The sequence below is a fragment of the Chionomys nivalis genome, chromosome 20 (assembly GCF_950005125.1).
Source record: "Chionomys nivalis chromosome 20, mChiNiv1.1, whole genome shotgun sequence".
NCBI classification, from domain to species: Eukaryota; Metazoa; Chordata; class Mammalia; order Rodentia; family Cricetidae; genus Chionomys; species Chionomys nivalis.
In genome coordinates, this window is record NC_080105.1 from 31,516,406 (window position 1) to 31,535,775 (window position 19,370).

Genomic DNA, 19,370 nt, shown 5'->3' on the forward strand with positions numbered 1-19,370 from the left:
GTCCCCTCACGGTCCCGCTACCTGGGCGCGCCCGGTCGGCGGGCAGCTGCGGGCCCGGCGCGGGGCGGCGGCACCGAGGGGGAGGGGGCGGCGGCGTCTGTTGGAGCGGTTCCCGCGCAGGGCCGCCGGCGAGGGCATGAACGCGGGCTGCCCTTGCCTCACGAGCGGCGGCGGGAGCGGCGAGGCGGCGGGGCGCCGCGCACAGGCCACGGCCCGGGGCGGCGCCGGGGGGCAGCGGGCCGGGAGATGAGCCTGTCGTCAGCGGCCCAGGAAGCAGCATGCACCGCGATGCCACCGACAGCAGCGGCGTCCGCCGCGGTCCCACGCCCGCCGCAGACCCCGGCCGCGCTGCCTCGGGCTCTGCGGACGGGCGGCGGGCGGCGGACGGCCCGGGCGGGGGCTGGCGGGGCCCCGCGGCCGTGGCCGCCCTGGCCGCGCTGGCGCTGTGCTGCCTGGTCCCGGGTTGGGGACCGGCGGCAGGCGCGGGGCCGGGCGCCTTGTTGCTGCGCCTCAGTCTGTACCTGAGCGGCGCCGCGGCCGCCTGGCTGCTGGGGACACTGATCGCGCTCGTCTGCTGGAGCCCGCGCGCCCGGCCGCCGGACTTCGCCTCTTCCTGGAGCCGCCTGGCCGCGGCCGTCCGCTGTCCGCTGCGGGTGAGTACCGGTCTCGGCTCCATCGCGTGCCCGCGGCCTCGCGCGCACGCCGACCCCGGTTGGGGGGGCCGGGGGGAGGGTCGGGGTGGCCCTCCGCAGCCGAAGCCCGCGGAAGACTGGGCGGTGCGGGCTTGGCCACGCGCGGTGTGTTTACTTATCCCCCGCCCCAATCCTCCACCCCAGCCCGGAGCACCTAGTGACCCAGGGGGGTCTCCGATGTTGGGGTGCAGTTGGTGAGTGCTGAGAAAAATCGTGTACACAGCACCCACAGGACGCCGGCGTCGCACTCAGTACTGGCAAATCATGTTTGGGTCTTCGATCCATGGTAATGCTGGCGAGATAACTTCATGACGGTTTTCAGACGGGAAAACTTGTTTCGGTAGCTCACTGTTCGGTCCCGTGTACTCATACCTGTAATGTCCAGTCTTCCACCATATTGGTTAAGAAGTAATGCAGCTTAGGTTGATGTCTGATTTAAAAGGGGGAGAGGAAGGGGTTGGAGATGGACCACTGTGGTTTGCTTAGAGGAAAAGCTGCCCTTAGCGAGGTGCAGGACATCACGGTTGTGGTTATGGAATGCGGGAAAGAACTGCCCTCCTTTGTGTGGATCTCCTCTTTGCCTTACAGTAACCTTTACCTTCCGTCTGTTTATAATAACCCTTTAAAAGATCTCATTTTTACTGTAACTTGGCTGATTGATAGCCTCATAAAATTGAAATTGCCCTAGGACTTTGGGGCCAGGGGGAATGGCTGTGGCTCAACTTCATAAAAAGGTTTGTTGGAGTGACTGCTGTCCCCAGAGCTTCTATTTGCTGATGGCGTGAGTGAGTCGTTTACTACTTTCTGGAAGAGCTTTCTGCTCTTTAAAATGACTTTCCAGAGCCTTCAAGAATGGCATCCTCACGTAGGTTCAGGACACGCAGCAGCAGTTCCAAAATTTAGTACTGTCTATTTTGCTCAAAACCTTTGCGTTAACGGTACATTTTTCATTTGTAACTTGGAGTGGGTGAGTAGACCTGTTCCTCTCACTCTTTCTCCACCTCTAAGAAGAAGTAAGGACCCTAAAACTTGACCTGTTTGCTTATGGATGTATAAGGCACATCACAGTTGTTAAATAGCACAAGAACTTACACAGAATTCAGTTCACAGTGATTGAGCATCTTTTATAAACCGAGTCTTACGTGTTCTGGAAGTTTGGACTGAATTAGAAAGGCACATAAGAGTCCTCTTCACGGCAGATTATATTCCTGTGTGTGGGGGGGACCAGGCCATAGAGAAGTCAACTTAGATAGGAGTTAAGTGTTTATGAAGCAAACAAAAAAAAGAAGGCAGTAGCTAAGTGGTTGGGAGCGGATGTAGTAAGGGGAGGGAGTGTGAATGAATGGTTGGGGTCAGGTTCAAAGGGAAGGAAGTGCCAACGGTGGGGTCAGGTTCAGAGTTGGGATTTTTTATCCACCTATCAGGGTCCCCAAACCACACCTGAGGATTCCTAAGTCGGTCTTCTGCAAAGTGCACACTTTCGGATCTCCTGGCCCACCTTGCTGGATTGGTTTGTTTCTGAGTAAGGGGAAATTTGGATTCTCATCTAGAAAAATGATTTTGCAGAACTAAACAACAGTAACAACAACAGAGTAGTACTTGAAAGGTGACAACAAGCCAGCTTGCCTCAGTCTGATTTCAGATGTCAGCAGGGCTGAATTTTAACCCAGGCAAAGGGATTACTGGCCAGCCTATTTAAGCTTAAATTCCTGTCAGAGCTTTAAATAACATAATCAGGAAGTCAGCCAGGCAGTGGTGGCACATGCCTTTAATCCTTAATCTCAGCACTTAGGAGGCCGAGGCAGGTGGACCTCCAAGTCCCAGGACAGGTAAGGCTGTTACACAATGAGACCGCGTCTTGAAAAACCCAAACCAAAACAAACAAAAACAAAGATAATCAGGAAGTTACTTATCACTTAAAATTGAAGTGCGTGTTAGTCACCTAATATTCCATTTTCCTCATGATGTGGATGCTGTTTATTCAAGCCCATTGTTCGCTGTATTTGCAATAATTGGTGTTTTTTAAACAAACATTCTCTTTTTGAATGGAAAGCTGGGAGGCACAGACTCACGGCGTGGTGTACGCTATCTGTGAGTTCCGTGGGAGTAGAATGGAAGCTGGACTCCACAGGTCATCTGCCATATGTGGAGGGGGAGGCTGTGTAGCCGCCAACCAAATGGAGGCAGCGTAACAGTGAATACTAGAGAAATTTAGATCCAGAATAAAAAAAGGAACAATCTTTTCCGTATATAGTGTGAATGTTTCACATATGAGCTGGATCCATCCTTTCTATCCCACCCTTCCCCCTTTCTTCACCTCTTCCTCTTTGACTTCTGTGGAGGACAAAAAAACAAACAAACAAACAAACAAACCCTGCACAGATTGTTAAAAGTAGATAAAGACTTGTTTTTGTTTTTGGAGACAGGAGCTTGCTACGTAGCCCAGAGTAACCTTGAACTCTTTTTACTTTTAGAATACTTTTTAAACGTAGTGTACGTGTCACATGCATGCACGCGTGTGCACGTGTAAGTGTGGGTGCACGGGTAAGTGTGGGTGCACATGCCCATGTGAGGCCAATGGCCAACAGTCGATGTCGCCATCATTTGACTGATATTATCATAACAATGAAAGCTGCCTGAGTACTTTGGGGCCAGGGGAATGGCAGTGGCTCAACTTTATGAAAATGTCACTCTGCTGAAGAGGTAGACGTGGAGGGCCATAAGAGCCAGAGAGGATGGAAACACCAAGGAAATAAGACCTTCTAGACACAAGAGGACTGACACACACTATGAGCTCACAGAGAAGGTGGCAGCACTGACAGGGCCTGCACTGGGCTAAGCCGGATGGGTCCCCAGTGCCAAGAGGGGAAGTAGACACGAGCCCCCATCCCTAACCCAGAAGCCACCTCCAGTTGATAACTACTCACAGTGGGAAAGTTAGTTTTCTCTGACCTGGTCTCACTGGCTTTACAAGCTACACATAAGGGCAGGCCCGTTGCTCAGCAGTAGGTGGTCAACACAAAATGAACTCAATGGTGTTTTGGTAGTTTTTTTTTTTGTTTGTTTGTTTGTTTGTTTTTGTTTTTTCTCACAGTGCTTTGGGCATTTTAAAATCTCATAGGCCATTTGTTTATATATTATGGTTTCTGATTTTGTATGGGTTTCCTGTGTGTGTTTGTGTTTCTTATGCCTTTCCTTTGACTCTTTCCTGTTTGTTTTGTCTTATTGTGGATTGTTTGCTTTTCCTTGTATCCTATTATTATCTTAAATGTCCCTTTGTATTTTAAGGAGAGAGAGAGAAAGAAAGGGTGTGAATGTGGGTGGGTCAGGAAATGGGGAGGATCTGGGAGAAGCTGGGGAGGAGAAGCCATAAGCAGAATATATTGTATGAAAAAAATCTATATTCAATAAAAGAATATCTTTCTATTTTGTGTGTGTGTTTTTTTTGTTTTTTTTTTTTGTTTGTTTTTTTTGTTTGTTTTTTTTGGTTTTTCGAGACAGGGTTTCTCTGTGGTTTTGGAGCCTGTCCTGGAACTAGCTCTTGTAGACCAGGCTGGTCTCAAACTCACAGAGATCCTCCTGCCTCTGCCTCCCGAGTGCTGGGATTAAAGGCGTGCGCCACCACCGCCCGGCTCTTTCTATTTTGTTTATATGGTGTGTGCATGCATATATGTGCACATGTATGTGTGGCTGCACTGACCCATGTTGAGGCCAGAAGTCAACAGTGGTGTCTTTATCTTTCTCCACTTTTTTTTTTTTGAGACAGGATCTCACTGAAACTGGGCCTTTCCATTGGAACTAACCTGGCTGGCTAGTGATCCCTAGGGACCTGCCTGTCTCATCCCCTGCAGGTTCTGTTTTCACAGAGTATATGCACCCAACAAAGGTGACAGGAATCTAAACTCGACCCTCGAGCTTGCATAGAGTTCTCACGCACTTCCTAGCCATCCCTCTGACCTCTGGCCTTGCACTCTTCACCTTGCTGCAGCCGCCTTAGGTGTGTTTGATCGTAGGTGTGGACCACCACACCGGGTTTCAGAGTCTTGCTATGCTTCTGGATGCTTCGTTAGTGTTCTCAGTTGTAAACTCCACGTTGTTAGGATCTATACTTGACACTTTTTGTTATTATCCCTTGTACCTAATAGGAGTTGAAGGCTGCTCAAGTGTTTGCTGATGATAATTAGGAAAACTAGGTTTATTTGTGGTCACTACATTTGTGCTTTTCATTTCCAGTTAACTTAGTACCTAGTGGGTATCTTCCAATTGCACAGATTTGGGTTTTGCATCAGTGGGAACAGATCCCGATTAAAAGTAGTTTCCATCCCACACAGAAATTCCACCTCGACTGCCCATTGTGTTATAATAAAGAAACTCTTCTGTTGTAAGCCACACGTTGGGATGACTTCTTTCGTGGTCCAGCCATGATGGGTTTGTATGTTCTAGGGTGGGGGACGTGTGGATTGGAAACGTTAGGTAGGAGGAACAGAGACACAGACATAGGATAATACCGGGAGGGCAGCTCAGTGAATGTTTGTTTTTCATATGGTTATATACCCCAATACAAGAAGGGGATGGGGAGAAGGCAAAAGACTGCTTTAACCTGACACAAAGGACAACCAGAACAGCTCCGTGCTTCCATACTTGAGACATCAAGGCATTATTTCCTGAGTAAAGCATTTGATGTTTTGGACGGGATCGACAGTGAACACACCCTAGGCCAAGTATTCTGTGGGCTGCCACTCCCTATATCAGGCTGCTTTTTGTAAAATGAAGGAGCAGGAATAGGCTTGAATTTTCTGTCCTTTGGTCAGAGTAGAGGGATCCACCTGTGTGGGCCATCTTAATGTCCAAAATACCAAGTAACCACACCCTAGGTCGTGGTGCGTAGCCACAACTGTTGTCAACAACTTTGAAGAGTAAAAATGAACTCCAACTCTCTGACCTCTCGTCAAGTGGAATAGGCTCACATCGGTGTGATAATTGGTGCCTGGGTCCTCAGTAGCAGTTTGTAGCTGAGTTTTTCTAAAAGGACTGTCGTGGTGTAGTCTTCCCAGTCCACGGTGTGGTTCAGTCTTCTGCGAGTCCATTTAACCTGTTGGGATTTGAGCATTCCCTAGCCACAGGTGCTGGCTGGACCCTAGCACTTGGTCCAAGCAAGACAATAGCAGGAGAAATGGGGCAAGAACGAACCATTTAAAAGCTTATTGCTACAAGGAAATACAAAACATATCTTCCTGTAGTGAGAGAGAGGACCATAGCTCACATTTTGATGAAATACGGAGATTTCATCAAAAATGTCAGTCAACAATTTTCTTTACACCTTTTCTGTCTCAGACTCTGGATTTTTCTCTTTTGTTAGATACAATTTACTAACTACTTAAAATAAAACCTCATTGTAAGTTGGACAATTTATAATAGCATAAATGTATAGGGCCCAGAGTTATCAATATGCTTTGTGGACACAGTGTGGACTGCTGTGCTGGTGTGATAAAGTAGTTCGCCTCCTCTGATGTTTTCTACTTGGTTTATACCATGTGAAGATGAATGGGCAATTAATGCAGCTTGAAGGGTAGCATAGCAGCGTCCACAGAAGTCGGGTGTCGTAGCATGTGGGAAACAAAAGGTTGTGGCCGTGTGAAGAAGGTTCTAATAGAAGACCGGAAAGTTCCTCAGACAGAAAGGTGCAGGAAGTTTGTCAGATGAAGTCAATAAGCATTTCTGAATATTGAAACACAACTCATACTCTGCTCTTGTTAGGTCGTTTTTTTTTTTTTTATTTGTTTTATTTATTTGGCCTGCTGAGTTGCTCAGCACAGGACATAGTATGCTCTCGGTAGATGTATTTTGATAAGAATGAGTGTTAAATATTTGATGACATTTTTTAGGTTTGAAAGTTCACCCAGCTTCCTAGCTAAGAGTGAGAGCCTTGCAATAGTAGCATTAAGAGTCTGAATTACTGTCTTGATGAGTGCTTGGCTCTGCGACACTGGGAAGATGGAGATAAACAAGAGTACTCCCTGTCCAGCCCTCTCAGGCCCAGTAGCATTGGCTGGATGGAAAGGCAGATGTTCAGAGAGACAGTAAGAACATTCACACAGCTATCCACTGCCCTAGTTGGCTTGGGTCAGGCTGCTGGGATTCCTAAATGGGTTCTTTTACTAATACAAATGTTCTTTGAGTGAAACAAACTTAATTTAGTTACTTGAGAGGAAAAGGAAAGAAACAGGAATTAGAGAGACTATACATAGCCCTTTGTGGCTTTCCTTTATTATACTAATGTGATAAACAATCCTCAATAATTTGATAACAGATAATGGCATAATATAGTTACTGTCCTGTTCAGAATATTTGTTCACTTTTTAGCTAAGGGAGTTTTGAGTCATGGTGACCAGTAGGGGAAATGTGGCTTTTTAAAAATGACTTTTAAATCTTTGGATTGATATTTGGTTTATTTACAAAATACCAATTAAAAACGTTTAAATCATAGAATCCTGCCTAATTCTTTGTGGCATCAGGGATACTGCAATTTAAGTTAATGCTGTTCATAATTTAAGGTATACTTTTTATAGGCTATACAGTCACATGATTAGTAAAAGCATATGGAAGAATAAACTGTGTGTGTGTGTGTGTGCGTGTGTGTGTGTAGGGAAGCTTTCTTATATAAAGGAAGGCACCGGCAATAGTTTCTATTCATCCTTCCAGATGTATTTTAATGTATAAACAAGTACAAATATGTATTCAAGAAGTGTTATCCAACACCTATCATGTCATGGTTTATGAACAGCAATTGTGGATGTAGAAAGATTATTTTCCTCGGCTAGGAAGGAACTCTTCTTTAAGATTGATACATATGAAATGAAGTTACATATGAATAATGAATAACTTCAAAGTCAAGCATTATGACACATGGAATATAAAAGGAAATGCCAGTTAAAGGCAGCAAGCATCCTCAGAAGTGAGGAAGCTGTGCTTGAGTTCAGCAGCACTGTCTAAAGGGAGCATATACATTCTCATCACTTCTTAAAAGAATCTGGAAAACTGCTTTGGAGACCAAGTAGTGAGACCATTTGAGATTTGAGCTGTCAGTGAATATATCAGGTGAGTCACAGGAACCAAGATTGGAAAATAATCTTGGCCGTGTGGAAGCCCTTAAGCGAGAGTAGAATTGAAGTCTAGTCTGTAGGCCTGGTAGCTTTTGACACTTCCTGGTACAGAATTGCTAACATTAGAGGTAAGCTGTAGCAATGCCATATACATGTGATTAGCCTTAGAAGGAGAGCCACACCATGGGCTGCAGTGCTAAAACAGTGAGGAGGGTTACTGAAGCTGCGGTGCTCCCCAGTACTGGTTTAGGCCTGTAATCCCAGCACCCAGGGGCCTGAGCCTCAGGAGCCAGTCTTGAGTGCATAGTGAGCTCCAGCTAAACCAGCCTGAGATACAGAATGAGTTCTAGGCCAGAAAAAAAAAAAGTGATCAAGGCTTTTCTTTGACTTTACTAGATATCACTAGTTACAGGGCAGGTTGATTTAAGAATATTGTCAAGCATTCTGCATTCCTTTTAGCCAGTATTCAGTACCAAGCAAACTAAGAGTCTCACTGGCTTGCTTAGTTTTGTTGTCAGCCTGACTCACCTGGGAAAAGGGAGATTCACGTAAAGATTTACCTTAACCAGAGTGGCCTGTGGGCATGTCTGGGGCATTTTCTTGTTTGCTAACTGATACAGGAGGGTCCAGCCTGTGGTGGGTGACCTCCCTGGGCAGGTGGACCCTGTTGTATAAGAAAGGCAGTTGCCTGTGAGCCTGGAAAGCTAGCCAGCAAGCGGCATTCCTTCATGGGCTCTGCTGCTTCAGCTTCCCTTGATAATAGACCATAGCTTGTGAACCAGATGAGCCCTTTCCTTCCTCCACGCTGGTTTTGGTTACTGTTTTATCACAGAAGCAAAGGGTCGGTCAACTAGAACATCCACTGTCTACACTTCAGTGTGAAGGTTGAAGTCTGGGGATGTTAGTGTTCTACTATGGACCTTCTCTTAATTCTGGTCATTTCCTGTGTGCTTGTTTCCAACTCTAGAATCTTAAGCAGCTTTCTTGTTTGGGGAGTATACAGTATGATGTCACCTTGGTAATTGATGTTGCTAGCTTAAAAATGCTGTAGGGTTCATTTCTAAACTGTATCACATTGGGGTAGGCAGTGTCCTAGATTTTCTTTAAAAATGTATGTTTTCAATTGTACCAAAAAGGTGACTCAGCAAGTCTGCTGCAGAGGGTACAGGCTTCTGAAAATGAATAGTGTCTGCTGGAGGCTGTTAGCATTCAAATGACTGCATAAAAACTTGAATTTTTGCAACTGGACTTTTAAAAGAGAAATGCAAACTCAACAAGCTTAGCAAACTAGTGTTGATTGGTTGGATGCAGAGGTCAAGAGTTAGTCTTCCTTAGAGACCTTCTGTATACCCTGAGTGCCAGGTCCAAGTCACATCCTTGAGTCCTGGGTTACAGTCCCATACTTTATCCAAACATGGTAGAGCTTTCCATAAAACTTGATGAAGATGGGTATATTTGGGTAGACTTCTGGGGTCATGTGCTGCATTTGGGAGCTAGGCTTTTGAGGGGGTGCCTGATCTTACCCTGGGGCTAGCCTGCACTCATCAGCTCCTTTAGGTAGTAGTAGCCTGTCATTGCATGTGTGCTGGCCTGGGGATTTCCTGAAACTAGATGTGGGAAGATGCATTTGATTTAAATGAGGCACCGAGGAGGAAATGACTTGGACATTGGTAGGATAAGATGTAGATTTGTTTTCTTTCTTTCTTTTTTATTTTTTATTGCTTTGTAAATAATACCATTCAAAATTCCCCTCCTCCCATTTCCCTCCCGCTCCCCCACTCACCCTCCCCCTCCCCCTCCAGTCCTAAGAGAGGGCACAGTACCCTGTCCTGTGGGAAGTCCAAGGCCCTCCCTCCTCCATCCAGGCCTAGGAAGGTGTGCATCCAAACAGACTAGGATCCCAAAAAGCCAGTACATGCAGTAGAAACAAGTCCCAGTGCCATTATCATTGGCTTCTCAGTCAGTCCCCATTGTCAGCCACATTCAGAGAGTCCGGTTAGATCACATGCTCGTTCAGTCCCAGTCCAGCTGGATTTGGTGAGCTCCCATTGGATCAGGCACACTGTCTCAGTGGGTGGACCAACCCCTCGTGGTCCTGACTTCCTTGCTCATCTTCTCCCTCCTTCTGTTCTTCAACTGGACCTTGGGAGCTCAGTCCAGTGCTCCAATGTGGGTCTCTGTCTCTATCTCCATCCATTGCCAGATGAAGGTTCTATGGTGATATTCAAGATATTCATCAGTGTGACTATGGGACAAGGCCAGTTCAGGCACCCTCTCCTCACTGCCCAAGGACCTAGCTGGGGACATCCCTGTGGACAACTGGGAGCCCCTCTAGAGTCAAGTCTCTTGCCAACCCTAAAATGGCTTTCTCAAGATATCTTCTTCCCTGCTCCCATATCCGCCCTTCCTCCATCTCACCCATCCCACTCCCACATGCTTTCCCCTATCCTTCCCTTCTCCCTTCTCTCTCCCCCTCTCCCCTTCCTCCCACCCCACCCTCATCCCCACCCCCATGCTCTCAACTTTTGCCCTGCGATCTTGTGAAGACTTGTTTTCTACCTTAGTGTTGAATATACCTTTTAGAAAATGAATTTGCAACTTTTGTTTCTTTCATAAGTAGATTCATAACTTTATTTCTCGCCTTCCTCTATATGGAATATAATAACTATAGGCTTTGGCGATTTCTTTTTTTTTTTTTTTTGGTTTTTCGAGACAGGGTTTCTCTGTGGTTTTGGAGTCTGTCCTGGAACTAGCTCTTGTAGACCAGGCTGGTCTTGAACTCACAGAGATCTGCCTGCCTCTGCCTCCCGAGTGCTGGGATTAAAGGCGTGCGCCACCACCACCCGGTTGGCGATCTTCTTGTAAGTATTTTTGTAAGTAGTACCTCACCATCTGATCCTACCCTTACTCCTCCCCCTTCACCCTTACTCCTCCCCATTCACCCTTACTCCTCCCCCTTCGCCCTTACTCCTCCCCCTTCACCCTTACTCTGCCCCCTTTTCACTCTTACTCCGCCCCCTTCACCCTTACTCTTCCCTTTTCACCCCCCCCTTACTCCTCTCCTTTCACCCTTACTCCTCCCCTTTCACCCTTACTCCTCCCCCTTCGCCCTTGCTCCTCCCCCTTCACCCTTACTCTGCCCCCTTTTCACTCTTACTCTGCCCCCTCCACCCTTACTCCGTCCCCTTCACCCCTACTCCTCCCTTTTCACCCTTACTCCGCCCCCTTCATCCCTACTCCTCCCTTTTCACCCTTACTCCGCCCCCTTCCTCCTTACTGTTTTCCCTTTAGCCATCTACATTTCTGTGAGTTAGTTTCTCAGATTCTTGCTTGATGCAGAGCCCAAGGAAAGGGCATTTCTTGGTGCTCCACTGTCTCCCTTCCCTAGAGCTGCAGATGGGGGTAATTCTGGAGACAGAGGTGGCTTCTTCTCCTTCTCCTCCTCTTCTTCATCTTCCTTTTTCTTCTTCCCTCCTTCCTTCTTTTTTTCTTTTTTTCCCTGAGCTTTTTTTTTTTTTTTTTTTTTTTTTTGGTTTTTCGAGACAGGGTTTCTCTGTGGTTTTGGAGCCTGTCCTGGAACTAACTCTTATAGACCAGGCTGGTCTCGAACTCACAGAGATCCGCCTGCCTCTGCCTCCCGAGTGCTGGGATTAAAGGCGTGCGCCACCATCGCCTGGCTGCCCTGAGCTATTTTTAAGGCTTGATAGGAGGTAGGAAGGTTGTCGAGTTTCTTTCACTCAGCAGCCGGAGACCCCTGACATCTTGCAGTCTCGCCCTGTCTTTGCATGTCCCCACCACAGCAACTGCAACAGCCTCAGTTGGTCTGTCTGCCTCTGTGTGGGCTGCTTCGTTAATTTATTCTTTAAAACGACAGGCCTATGCAGATCCTTCCTCAGTAGCAAGTTTAATTAAAGCCTGTCAGCAGCTTCCTGTTGTTATTCCTAGCTCTAGTCTGAACTGTGGCAATTGCTTCTACTCTAACCCCAGTCTCAGTGTCTAGCGCCTCTGACTGATAGACCGTTGGCTCCTCCCTTCAGCGCTGCTGTCTGTCCGGTACTTGTTCCACTTTCTGCCTTCAGCCCTCAGCATTGCTTGGGTAGAGTTTCCCCTGGATTTACATGTTCAGTAGCACCAAATACTTCTTGTGCTTATCACAGTTTTAATGTTTTTCCTGGTTGTCCTGGAACTCTCTCTGTAGATCAGGCTGGCCTCAAACTCAGAGACCCCACCTGCCTCTGCTGGGATTAAAGGTGTGTGCCTCCACCGCCCGGCTCACAGTTTTAATATTACACCATTCGGGAGTAGTCCCCTGTGCTTTATCATTAACCCTTGTACTCTAGGCTGGCAGGAACGCGACTCTGTTATCTTTAGTACTTCAGTAGGAGACTTGGTAGATGAGGGATAAATACTTCTGGAATGAATCAGTATGTCATGGGCAGTGAGAGAACAGATTTTAAGTTAGCACTTTTTTTTTTTTTCTGGATTTGAACCATAATAGTCAGTCCTATGCTCTAGAAGTCTTCTGGTAAAAGTCGGTTCCCAGACTGTGATTCATTAAGGTTTATTTCTGCGATCCACTTTCAGGTTTACCACAAAGACAAACAAGGAAGGACCAGAGCCGGGATTGGTGGTTGTTTTGAGGCAGGGTTTCAGTATAGTCTAGGCCGTGAACTCCTGGGTTGACTAGGACATCTTCAAACTCAATGTCCTCAAACTCAATGCAGCCGTGTCCTACCTCAGCCTCCTGAGTGCTGGATTTCCAGGCATAAAGCATCACACCCAGCTAATAAAACGTGTTGTAAGCATGACTGATTCCTATCACCACTTCCTTTTTTAAACCTTAAAGTGATTTATTATTTTAAAAGTAGCAGATAATCTCAAGGCAAGGCAGGCTCAGTGGAAGGCACAGCTCCACCCCTCTGTGCATCCCTGGGCTCTCCTCCTCATGAGTCAGTCAGTTCTTGGTCAAGTGACTGTATCTCTTTTATCAACCTCATGGGATAATAATTGAAAAGAGCTGGAAAATGATTGGAATTGGGGGAGCAAAACAGTTCCTAGAGATGCTCCTGGCAATGTTTCCCTCACATCTTATTGGTCATGTTTGGACCAGTTCCCATTCCCAACAAACTTCTGGTGAGGCATCCAGGATTTCTGACTGGCTTGGGACGATCTCAGGAAGGAGACCGAGACATTAAAACAATGGACACTTCACCTCACCCGGGAGTGTCTCGTGGCTAGTGTCATACCTCTGGTCACTCACCCAGCACTTAAATTACCTGCAGTTCCTGGTTTTATCCTCATGTGGCATACGTGTGTGAACCTCACAGTAGGCCTTCCTCCCGTTTTTAATGCATTTAGTTCAGCTGGATGAATGTGCAGACCCAATCTTCCTTCTATCTGGTCAGTTTTATTTGCACTCTTCATTTCTGCCTAGTAAACCTTTACTAAGGGGAGGAGAGGGGATGTCTAGCTTTCATCCTTTGTGATAGACGGGATACAGATGTCATTTGTGTAGGTCTGGCATGGGAGAGGTAAGACTGTGAAAGCTTTAAGTCTTGAATAGTTTGACATACCTGTGGATGTGGATGTGTTCTACTTGAAATCATGTATGCAGATGTGCAATTTGAGGGTGAGATGAGGGTTGAACAAATGCATTTGTCGGGAGAGGGGTTGGTAGTGGCTGTGTAGAAGGAGCTGGGCGAGCAAAGGAGGAACAGTCTACTGAAGAGTGAGAGGAATGGGCAGAAACTCGGGAGAGGAAACCTAAGAGTGCACAGCCGATCGCGTCAATTGCAGACATCCAGGAAGGGTGGCCTCTGTACTCCGCAACTTGGTGGATGTTGTAGGCATGCAGTAGATGCCGATATTGTATGGGGCTTTAGGTAAAGAGGTGAAGGGAGCCTCGGAGGCAGAAAAGGCCTTCAGGTTGAAGAGTGGGGCTTGGGAAGTATAGAGATTGAGGGGCACACAGTCTAGAAGCTGGCTGAGGAGGGAGGGAGGAAAGGGAGCCTTGCAGGAGAGTGTTGTCGTGCGTGATGGGAATTTGTAGCCACTTAAAAATGTTTTTAGATTTATTTACTTTATGTGTTTGGGTGTTTTGCCCTCATGTATGTCTGGGTACCCATGTGTGTCTGCTACTCTCCGAGCCCAGAAGAGGCTATTGCATCCCCCCCGAACTGCAGTTATGGACCGTGGTGAGCGGGCCATCTGGGCATGTGGGAGCTGGGAATTGAACTGTGGTCCTCTGTAAGAACAAGTGCTCTTCACTGCTGAGCCAGCGCTCCAGCCTCTGCCGCCACTGTTAGAGGAGGAACAGATGCATATTTCTGAGTTAAAGATTCAGAGTGCAGAGGAAGGGCCTGAAAATCTCGGACATACAGTCTGCTTGGTAGAGCAGCACCAGGGAGACATGCGTGGAAGGAATCAGGCTTGGAACTAGTGGGGGTGAGGGAGGGGGGCGAAATGGGGGCACCAGGGAGATACTTTAGGAATCTTGGTAAGTGGGAGGCAAAACTAATTGTTGAAGGTGAGGAAGATGACATTTTGTATAAGGTACTTTTAAAAAGAAGTGGTAGAAGATTTGGAAGTGAGTGGATGAAATAACAGCAAAAATACTTATTGAGTGCTTCCTGTCTACTAAGCATTATACGAAATACTCATCTATTCCTCTCAGTTATGAGACTTTCACTATTATTCCATTTGATGAATCAGAAAGCAGGTTTAAATGGGTTAATGTCTTTCCAAACACGACCAAGTTGATGAATGGTGGGTGGCTCTATGCTTTCCATGGCATGACAGATTAGACAAGAATATTTGGTAGTCACTTAGATATCATCTAAGCCAAAAGAGGTGCTAAGAGCAGGAAGAATCTGAGAACTCTAGAGAAAAGAATCAATAGGACTGTGCTTGTGCCCTGTCATCAGAGCCTTCTGAGTGACAATGGGAAGGGGTGACTGAGTGGAGGGGGCTTGACATGAGAATTGTTGTGTTGAGGGTTGAGGAGAGCGGGTCCTGGGCAGGCTGGCGGTTTTCTTTGGGTACCCAAAAGGTCACGCCCTAACCTGGTTTAACCTCTTAAAGATCATTGGCTGACAGAGGTTCCCCATCACCATTGGAATAGAGAAGGTCAGGACACTGTGAGGTGTGATCTGGCCCAGTGTTCATATGGTTCATCTTATTTCTCTTGTGATTGAATGGATTGCTTCTCAAAATTCTCTGGTAAAATGTCAGGAAAGTGACTGAGAAGATGGTGTGGTGAGTAAGGCGCTGGCCATCAAGCCTGGGGACATGAGTTTGCTCCTAAGGACCCACATGGTAGACAAAGAGAACCAACTCTTGCAAATTGTCCTCTGACCACCACACACATACACACACACACACACACACACACACACACACAAATGAATAAATGTGGAAAAAATTAAATGTTATCAGGGAAGATTGCCTTGCATATTGTGAGATCTAGGGAATGAAGAGGTTCAGGTTGGTCTAGGGGAGGTTGCTAACTGCTTCGCCTGAAGCCATCTCTGGCTATACCCTGGCCATTCAGGGATTTTCTTATAGTCTGGAACAATTTTCAAGGTTAGATGCAATCAAAGTTAGGCCAGAGGAGTTATTTTTCTGCTTTACAGGAGTACAGTTCTATAATTATGAAAGCATTTGAATTCTACAAGTTGGTGGCTTCACTGACTTTCCTTATGTATCAGTATCATACTTTGATCTGTTGCTCTCCCTTCCTTCCTCTCCAGCTCCTCCTTTTCTCCAATAGTCCCTCTTCAACTTTAAGACCATTAAAACAAAATCTTTGTAATTTCTACATATAATACTTTTGATGTCTGGCTAATTTAACATGATCTCCAGTTCTGTCTATTTTCCTGAAAATGATATGATTTTATTCCATTGTGTATATATCACATTTTCCTTATCCATTGTCTGCTGACAAAACCTAGGCTGGTGCTATTGTGAATACAGTAAACACGGTGTGCAATCTCTACTTTGTATGCTGACCTCATTGCTCTCGGATAAACACCCAGGAGTGCTATAGTAGGTCTTTTTTTAGTGTTTGAGGAATTTCCATACTGATTTCTTATAGGCAGGGTTTTCTGTCTTGCCAGCCCACTCCCAAATAATCATACAGAAACTTATTATTAATTATAAATGCTCAGCTGATGTGGGATTTCCCTCTGTATGCTATGAATATGTTTTATTACCATTGGTTAACAAAGAAACTGCTTTGGACTATAACAGGGCAGAATATAGCCAGGTTGGAAGAGATAGAGATAGAGAGATAGATGGATAGATAGATAGATAGATAGATAGATAGATAGATAGATAGATAGATAGATAGAGAAGCTATGTAGCTGTGGAAGGAGACAGATGCCAGACCCTTACCAGTAAGCCAAAGCCTTGTGCCAATACATAGATTAATAGAAATGGGTTAATTTAAGATGTAAGAGTTAGTTGATAAGAAACCTGAGCTAATAGGCCAAGCAGTGTTGTAATTAGTAATAGTTTCTGTGTGATTATTCGGGCTGGGAGGCCAGGAAACAAACAAGCTGTTTACACTCAGCTGATAGCTTAGGCTTGTTACTAACGAGCTCTTTCAACTTACATTAACCCATATTTCTTATCTACGCTCTACCACGTGGTGGTGCTTTTTTCCAACATTCTTTCAGTCTCTGGTTCTCCCGCCTAACCTCTTTGTGCCTAGCTATTGGCCAGTTGGCTCTTTATTAAACCAATGAGAGTAAAATATCTTCACGGTGTTTAAAAGGATTATTCTACAGAAATTTCTGAAGTGGTTGGGCTGAGTATATGCTTAGTTTGTGTATACACTTAGGGGTCTTAATTTGTGGGGTCTGTTTTAGCGATGTTAAAGGTTCAGGAATGATTGTAGATGTTTGACGCAGGCACTGCATTCACTCAAAACTAACTCATTCTTAGAGCCGATATCGCTTGCTTTTTGTGTTTTCAAGACAGGTTTTCTCTATGTAGTTCCCACTGTCCTGAAACTTCATAGACCAGACTGGCCTTGAACTCCTAGATCCTCCTGCTGGGATTAAGGTGCCAGTAACCACTGTCTGGTTTATCTGATGACATTCTTAGCCTTTGGATTGGTGGCCTCCAGTGTTCTCCTGAGTCAATAGATTGTGAAAGGTTTATCTATCCTCACAAGACGTTAGTCCAGTACAGAGGTGGGCAAGGAGTGGCTGTTTCAGAGGGCCAGAACTAACCCAAGATAAGGGAATTAGCCTCTGGACCTGCAGTGTCCCAACCTCTCCACAACCGAAGTTCTAGTCAGTCTCTGCCAGTCAGACAGATTCAGTTTCGTTCGCAGCCGGCCGCAGCTTCTCTTCAGGAGCTCTTGTTCACAGGGAAGCTTGTGCCCAGCTGAGCGGCGTCTCCGTGCTGTAGCTGAATCTCTCTGTTTGTATGGAATCTTTGTTTCACAGTTAAATTTCAGATTCTTTTCTGGACCATTTAGCAGTGTTTCTCAAAGTGGGATCCAGGGATCTCAGAAATTATTTAGAAATTATTGTTAAAACTACTATTCCACTCAGATAGTGGTGGGATATGTCTTTAATCCCAGCACTCAGGAGGCAGAGGCAGAGGCAGGTAGATCTCTGTGAGTTTGATCTCTAGTCTTCTCTGCAGAGTGAATTCCAGGACAGCCAGAGCTACACAACAAATATCTGTTTCAAAAACCAAGCAAGAGCCGGGCGGTGGTGGCACACGCCTTTAATCCCAGCACTTGGGAGGCAGAGGCAGGCGGATCTCTGTGAGTTCGAGACCAGCCTGGTCAACAAGAGCTAGTTCCAGGACAGGCTCCAAAACCACAGACTCGAAAAACCAAAAAAAAAAAAAAAAAACCAAGCGAGAGAGAGAGAGAGAGAGAGAGAGAGAGAGAGAGAGAGAGAGAGAGAGAGAGAAAGAAAGAAAAACTTAGAGTTGGATGTGGTATTTCATATCTGATTGCATGGGAGGTTCAATGTTTCAATGTCAGCCTGAGCTATGGTGAGTTCCAGGCTAGCAGAGACACAGAAGGGTCTATAAAACTGTCTTCAACGAACTTTCCCAAATGTATTTGGAAAATTAAATGTTTTCAAGTTGTAGAGAGGGGCTTCTAGTTGTCATTGTGGATGAAGGAAAAGGAATGTCATAGTCACCTTTGTGTTGACACGGTGCCCATGTGGGTGCCTGCAGCTCTCTCTCTCTCTCCCTCTCTCTCTCTTTCCCTCTTTCTGGTTTTGAGACAGAGTTTCTTTGTGTAACAGTCCTGGCTGTCCTGGAACCTGCTTTGTAGACCAGGCTGGCCTCGAACTCACAGAGATCCACAAGTGCTGGGATTAAAGGTGTGCGCCACCACCGCCCGGTGAATCTCGAATTCTTATGGAGCGCTCTTAGAGACTCATAACATGTTTGAGTGGCTTCCTTCCATGACTGAAGGGAGGGATGGAGAGTGAAGTGGATGGAGGCTTCTAGAATAGGAAGAATATTGGATTCTTGAGCACACTCCTGTAGTTCAATGGCTTATTAGCTACTTGGTTATTAGTGCCCATCAAGAATAGATTAACTCCCACGAGCACAGAAAATACAATTTGTTTGCTGTTTTCTGTCCAGTGTCCAACTAAGTGCCAAGCAGATAGAGTGAGTCCTCAGTGATCATTAGATAATTGAGCAAATTGATGGAAATGTGTTTCCCATTGTGGAAACCCGAGATTGGCTGGATTAGCTCCAATGACACGAATGTCATATGATAGAACTAAGTAACACGCTCACACAGAATTCTTATCACGTGAATCTTTTCAGGAATGCAAAATGCTCATGTCAGAGATTTTAGCTACGTTTTCTGGAGTTAGTTTACTTTTTGATGCCTTTCTCCAGTTCCACTCTTCGCTCCATGTCCTTCCATTTTTATCCATTTTATATTTCTATTGTCTATGTGTTTTCAAGTGCACGTTGTAATTTTTGTTTGCAAACAGTGAACTTGAATTTGTCTCAGTGTGTGTGTGTGTGTGTGTGTTTTAAAGCCCTTCAGATTGGTGTGTAAGAAATAAAACATTACCACCACGGAAGTCTGATTTTTTTCAAATACATTGGAAAATATTCAACTGGGCAATGGTGGCACATGCTTTTAATCCCAGCACTTGGGAGGCAGACGCAGGTGGATCTCTATGAGTTTGAGGCCAGCCTGGTCTACAGAGCAAGTAAGTTCCTGGACAGTTAGGGCTACACAGGGAAATTCTGTCTTGAAAAACAAAAAACAAACAAACAAAATTCTAAGTTTTATTAGCTTCCTTTGAAAATCTATCAGTATTGAGTAATGTAAAGAAATTTTGCATTTGTGGTAATATTTATTATTTCCTTAGATTAGGCAAGCTCCAGGTTCAGTGGGAGACCTTGCCCGCCAAAATCAAGCAAGAGCAATTGAAGAGGACTTGCATTGCTGGCCTCTGCCTCGTGCTGTCATACAGTATGTGCATAGACAGAGGACCAGTGCTGTTTATAGCTCATGTGCCTTTTAGGCTGTTGTACTTCGTGTGCATTCTTCCTGTTGATGCTCATATTAACCCTA

At 45.8% G+C, this 19,370-nt stretch overlaps 1 protein-coding gene across 1 annotated transcript in view; it reads left to right on the forward strand.

Moving 5' to 3' along the window:
* Nucleotides 1-19,370, forward strand: part of Snx25 (sorting nexin 25) — a 103,942-nt gene continuing 84,572 nt past the window's right edge. The window contains exon 1 of the mRNA XM_057752653.1: nucleotides 1-653. Coding sequence (XP_057608636.1) covers nucleotides 279-653 — 375 coding nt within the window. The 5' untranslated portion in view covers nucleotides 1-278. The remainder of the gene's footprint in view (nucleotides 654-19,370) is intronic.